This window comes from Odontomachus brunneus, unplaced genomic scaffold, assembly GCF_010583005.1.
Source record: "Odontomachus brunneus isolate Ranch 3 - 2012 unplaced genomic scaffold, Obru_v1 Obru_scaffold_178, whole genome shotgun sequence".
Taxonomy (NCBI): domain Eukaryota; kingdom Metazoa; phylum Arthropoda; class Insecta; order Hymenoptera; family Formicidae; genus Odontomachus; species Odontomachus brunneus.
In genome coordinates, this window is record NW_022639628.1 from 623,371 (window position 1) to 630,043 (window position 6,673).

General features: G+C 39.1%; 1 protein-coding gene across 2 annotated transcripts in view; it reads right to left on the reverse strand.

Annotated features, from left to right (window-relative positions):
* Positions 1 to 6,132, reverse strand: part of LOC116851572 (sestrin homolog) — a 40,019-nt gene extending 33,887 nt beyond the window's left edge. Inside the window, exon 1 of one of the 2 annotated variants that reach the window (XM_032831123.1) lies at positions 5,979 to 6,132. Coding sequence is in view for 1 of the 2 variants with exons in the window: in XM_032831122.1 (XP_032687013.1) it covers positions 5,361 to 5,381 (21 nt within the window). In the remaining variant the exon portion in view is untranslated. Of the gene's footprint in view, positions 1 to 5,360 lie in introns of both variants that reach the window. The other variant, XM_032831122.1, reaches the window with a different exon arrangement.
* Positions 6,133 to 6,673: the final 541 nt, after the last annotated feature.

Genomic DNA, 6,673 nt, shown 5'->3' on the forward strand with positions numbered 1-6,673 from the left:
ATATATATATATATATATATATATATATATATATATATATATATATATATATATATATATATATATATATATATATATATATATATACATATTCTGTGTTGGAAGTTTAAATATTTGGAAGTAAAAATATTCATATTTAAAGACCAAAATAATATAAGAATGAGCAGAGCTAGATACGTGTCCAGGTACTCGCATTTTTACTTTAAGGATGAGCTGCTCCACGTATCCGGATACTCGCGATTACGATTAATTAGATATTTTCACGTCACTTCGCTCATCCTACACGACGATAATCCCACTAATCACACTCTAACGCGTTGATCGGAGCTCCTCTACCGATCGGAGTCGAGCTACCGTGTACCGTTCGATTTGGTTCGCCACGGTTGATAATCGTGTATAAATATACCGTTCGAGACATTATTACTATGATTATACTACGGTCAAGTGATACGGAGCTTCATACGTTACATTCCCTTATTAGTTCCAATAAGTCGTTATGTTAGACACGAGGTACTCGAGCGCGAGTATCAAATCGTTCACACGGCAAACCTGTCGTGTCATGAAATATCACATATTCGTTCGCAACGAACAAGTCGTTGCTGCATCGCTGAATGCCCTATCCGCAAAGCACACATTCAACACGTCGTTTCAATTATTGCACAAAGAGAAAGCAATCCTTCGAAGCTGAGTATTGCGAATGCGTCTACGCGATTCCCTCACGGTTGCTGAAAATTAGCCTAAGTCAACAACAATATCGTCGTAACCGCTAATGGCATCCAGCGAGTTCTCGTACCACCAATATCGTCACGGGAGCGAATCCCTTGACTTAAGAGCACTCCGCCTTAACGCTTTTCGCATTAATAAGTCAACACAGGGATGCGTGAAAAATGCAAACGGTCGGAAAACGCTAGTCCAATCCGTATATCGATATTGAATGAATCTATCTTGAAATCTATTATCGTGAGATTTACTTTACTCAAGAATATCGAAAAAACCTATAATAACAAAATGTGAGTAAAATTGAAAAAAAATGTCTAGACAACATTGATAAAAAGTATTTTATTATATAGAGATGTATCGAAAAACACGCCTGAAAAAACATCTGTCTGCGTCATAAATTGAGCAAAATAGTGCAATTCTCTGATTTAAAAAAAAATATATATAAATATAATTTTAAATATATATTATATATATATATATATATATATATATATATATATATATGTCTTTGTATATAAGAAAATATATAATATATTAAAAAAATATATATCTATTCTTTTAATTTCTGCAGTGTATGAGCAAATATTTTTAGTATACACACACACAAGGAACATGATGCTTCATTATTATTCATTTTATGGAAATTGGGTGAGATTGGATAAAATTAAATTTTAATAAAAAACATTTTAATTAAAGTAAAATTCAAAAAAATTTTTTTATTTATTAACAGATTATATTTGACACAGATCGATATTCACATTTGAGTTTTATGATTGAAAATAATAGTACAATTACGTAGTTAAACCATGAATATTTTATTGCAAAGTGTTCTCTGTGCGCTTGAGAAGTGGTTCTTAATCTAATATCGAACCTCCGGCCGGTGAAAGAGGGACGAAGCTGACACGAGATCGAAAATATCCATGCCATGTGATGCATGCGTTTACGAAGGACAAATTATGCGAAAACATAGCTGCTTCCTAAATACACGTCCGTTAATTTCATGGCTCGTATAGCTATGAATACAGACCCCGATGAATATGTATGTTGACTTAACGGGGAATTTTACGAAAATTCTTAGAAAATACTCTTTAAATCTGCAGTTTCTATCGCGCGAGTTGTGCCTCTTTAACTATTCTTAACATCTCGCCCATAACTTAATCGTCGCGTGCGTCGCAAACGCTTGACAATAAGCCGATTGAGTGTAGAAAATAACTGGCGGAAGATAATGCATGATATACACCTTTGGAATTATGTACGTAGAAACAATGTTACGTAAAAGGAGGAATAAATCGTGGCTTATCAAATCGTCTTGTTTTTAAATTACATGATTACTGTTTATATTAGACGTCGTCTCAAGACTCGCTAACGTATGCCGTGTCACAGGTTAACGTGGTTATTATAGAAACTTCTTATACGCCGTCGTGAGAATCGGTGTTACGGCCTCGAAGACCGCGTGAAAAGAAAACACGATTGTTATGCGAATGTGGGATTAAGTTCGATGATCACGATTTATCGCTCGATTACCAGTCACCGTCGATCGCTTATCGGCGAGGCACACGTGTGTGGCCAACAATCGCCGGGTTTCAACCGCGATGGTGGGATCGCGGTCTCAGTCCTGATGTATATATCGCGACATTTTCATCCGAGTAGAATTAATCACCACGCGTACCACTTAGTCAGTGGACTGGAATGATCGAGGCGAGGAGAGCGCGAGAGAAGAAAGAAAGACGTTTAGTTCGCGAGAGAGCGCGGAGGCGCGCGAGAGGCACCCGTGAGTGTACTTTCGTCGTTATCGGCGATAACGCTCTCGCTTCTCGTAAGAGCACACTGTGAAAGACCGTATAAAAATGATCGTGTAAAAAAACTCGGGCGTGTTTCGCGCGATCGGACGTTCAAGAGCGAAATCGAAGGTTGCGTTTCGGTCTCGAGCGTCTCAGATTGGAGTCTGCTGTACAATAGCGGTACTCTTTGAGGAAAATTGTAAAATTTTACGTATATTAAGGAGTACTGAAAAATTTCACGCAACATATATATATATATATATATATATATATATATATATATATATATATATATATATATATATATATATATATATATTGGAATGGAAATCATGAAATATACGCGAGAATGAGATTCAACTAGGATGACCAACTCTTAATAAAATAATTTAATCTTAAGCAAATTTCGAGATATCGAACTTAAAAAACGGGATACAACCAAGAAATTGAGATTTTTTTATTGGTGCATCAGATTACAAAATACCTTATATATACGTGTATGTCCTTTCTTGATTATTATACATATATAGATATATCTTGACATAAATTTTTTAAATAGGTATGTCGATTAATATTAGTAACATGTAGCTAAATAAGTAAAATATTTATCAAGTATTAAGTCAAACAATCAACATAGTATAATCTTTTGTTATTTCTTAATATAAATTGTTACTAATAAATCTAAAACTGGAGTGATAAAATTCTTAAGATAAGTCAAAGTCAAAGAATAATCATCGGTGAAATGTAAAAGCAACATGCTTATCAATATAAAATGTGCTTTTTTCTCATTACACACACACAAATCATAAGTAATAATAAAATTTTATATCATATATTTCACGTTATGTGATAAATAGAGACAAGTGCCTAGAGTTTTTTCAAGTTGTTCATCTTAACACCAGGTCATCTTTTTGAAGATGACTAAAGGAAATAGAAAGTACCGTCGATAGGGAAGATGATGCAACGTGTTTCCCTAAAGCAGTCATTAGTTAGTTTCTCGCGCCTATACCGGTATTTTTTGCGTTGACCCAGCTTTGGTTAAACATATGCCAAATTTCGATCGCCGCACTTAGCACATATCATCCACGACTACTTCATACGATTATCGCGACTCTTACGTAAGAATAGAACCAATCATTCGCAACCATTTTTTCGCACGGGTTCGGTAGCTATTATTGAAGAATCGGTGTGCCGTTTTACGGAGGAGAAAAAAGTATACGGAGTTCCTCTAGCGGACTTGAGAAAAAAGATCCCAAATAAACGCGCGACACAATCTCGTGCCGAAATCAGCCTATGATTAATTAAGTAAGGTGGTCACGGATGGAGAGGCAAACGTGTAAACAGGGAAGGATGACTATAGTCACTGAATCCGACCAACCACCGACGTTGACACGATCACGCGACTTCCTCCGTCTCTCTCATTCTTTCGCTCTCTTTCTCTCTCTACTGGTTTGGGCTCTCTTTCTCGTTCCTCTCTTTTTTGTCTTTCTCGCTCTCCCTCGACCGACCACGTCTCGCTCCCGTCGCATTATTGTACTCTATTTCTGCCGATGAGCCATAAGGTCTCGGTGACTTTCCGAATGCACTGAGCGCACATGTGCACGAGAAAGAAAGCCGACAATTGCCTCAAGGATAGAGGAATATATCGAGCGCATCAACAATACCCAGATAGATTTTTACGATTATCACGATGTGCGACGATTTACAATTATTTTAATTACGCGTTTATAAAGTAAATATAACATACTGAATTAATTATTAAATTATTGTTTGGAGTAAATTTGAATGATTCGTTTTCGTATTTCTCTATTTTGTCATTCTATGTGACAAATACTATTGCGATCAATCGTAAGGGACTTCACGTTGCTGAAATTCATGATTTAATATAATTAAAGTTGCTGTGAAGTTTACATCGGCTTATCGTGGCACCGTCTCCTATTTTCATATAACTTTGGTAATAAACTCCGATATACTTTGGCAACTCCGATATACCGACGACGAAATTGATATTCCCATGAGATGCATCTCTAATTTTCAGCAGCTTCTTTGCGGTTAAATGTATAAAATGGTCATATTCATCATATAAAGTAGATAGAATGACTGTATGATGAAATAGTATGATGAAATAATGAATCAAAGTAACGTCTTTTATATAGTAGCAAGCGCGATCTCGTTCAGTCAGCTTTAAAAACGTGTATAGACGACAATAATAGGTAGTAACAATAATAGAAATGCAAATTATTATATGCAAATATTAAAAACAACACTTTTCTAAACAACAAAAGAATGTCGAACGATGCAGTAAGCATGACATCCGAAACGAGATACTAAGTAAGGTTAAAGTACATCTAGAAGTACATCCGGAAGAAATATTTAAATGCTTTTACGCTGCTCTTTTTGTGTACCAGCGTCAATTAAACTTTAATCTAACTTCATGTCCTTGTTCAAAAAGAATTCCGATAAAATACTCGATATTTCGCGAAGAAGTGAAAAATCGATAGGCACTTCTAGATTTTCTGGAAGCTTTCTGATCGAGAGAGGCGTTTTCCACTTGTTGCAAAAACATACATCGCCGATGTCGATTTTGACCAAAGAGCTTGCACGTTTGTTCCCGTTCCAATGTCCACGATTTAAGAATCGACATGTCACGTTTACTCTTGTCGCACAAAAATACGGAAAATTTGAGTAACGTCAGATACACGCGACGACACATGTATCTAAAGAACGACAACGGCGATGTATATAGGGTCGATACTTGGAGTCGACAGGTCGACTCGAGAGCGACCAATAGAAAGTTCTCTAGAGGAAAAATGAAAGGCGACGAAAGATGACGTGAAGAAAAAAAGAGGAGAGACTCACTTCGTTCCCGATTTGACCCATGCTGGCGGCACCACAATTTGCGATTGTATCCGCCACCTGGTACGGGTCGCTCTCGTTGGCCACAGGAATCTTGACGGATTTTAATAAACACACTGGGATATGCTCGGGCGAGACCCGACCAACCGTTTCTGATCTACCGCTCTTTAATCCCTCTTTTTTGTTCTCTTTCTCTCTCTCTCTCTCTCTCTCTCTCTCTTTCTCTCTATTTCTTTCTTCCCTCGGCAATAGGACGCGCGACGACGAGTTTGCCGACGATGATCTCCAAACGAGCAATTATCACCGGCGGCTGAGCTCCGAGCCGGCACCGGCGCGAGACGTCCGTAGATTGTCACTAATTAGAGGAAAGTGTACCGCCGCGCGGCTATGACCAGTCATAATATATCACAGAGTCGCGAGGCTCGAGTGTCTCCTGCGCGCGCGCTTCGAAATCGGAGACAATGAAGACGCGAGTGAGTAAGCGAACGAGCGAACAGGTGAAATGAGGCGCAAGAGGAGCAAAACGAGAAGGACGACGGGCGCGTCACACGGTGTCGTACCGGTACACTCCGGCGAGGAGGTCCCACCAGGAGAAGAGAATCAGGTTACGTTCAACATTACCGGGTTCGTGACGCGATGCGGGACGTGACGTGCCAGACGAGAGCCGGTTGCTAACTGACGCTGCCAAGCGATGTCCCATGTAGTCGAACGAAACCGCGATCATCTGGCCGCCTGCCGGGTGGTGGAGTGCCGAGAACAGCGGAACGACTGCGCGTACGGTGCGTAGTGGGAGAAGGCACGCCGGTTCTACACGTCTGTTATTGGTCGTGACAGGGATGTACCGCGGCCACATTGCCGGTACCGGTGCCGGTGCCGGGTATCGGGCCAACGTCGGTACAGGTACCTGAGCCGAAGGCGCGTGCCTCAACACGGACACACGACAAGCCGGATTTTCGGCTGTGGAACTTGGACTCGAGTGGACCTCGTGATACTGCTACTTTCTCTTCGGTCGATATGCATAGAGTCGTTCCGATCAACGCTGAGGTTTGCGTAACCTGGAGTATAATTGGTTCTCTGTCTAGCATTCCAAATATTTCTCTTTCTTTTTACACACACACACATACGCATACAAGCGAAAAGACAAATTAAACCTTTCTTAACTAGTATACAAGAAAATAATTGCGTTTTTCTTTTTTCATTTCTCTCGATATTTTTTTTCTATTCTATTGTCTTTCTATTTGCAGTAGCCTGTCGATTTTACTAGCAACCTAGTAGAACTACTAGCAATCTAATCTCGTCTTTGGATGCGAATCCGT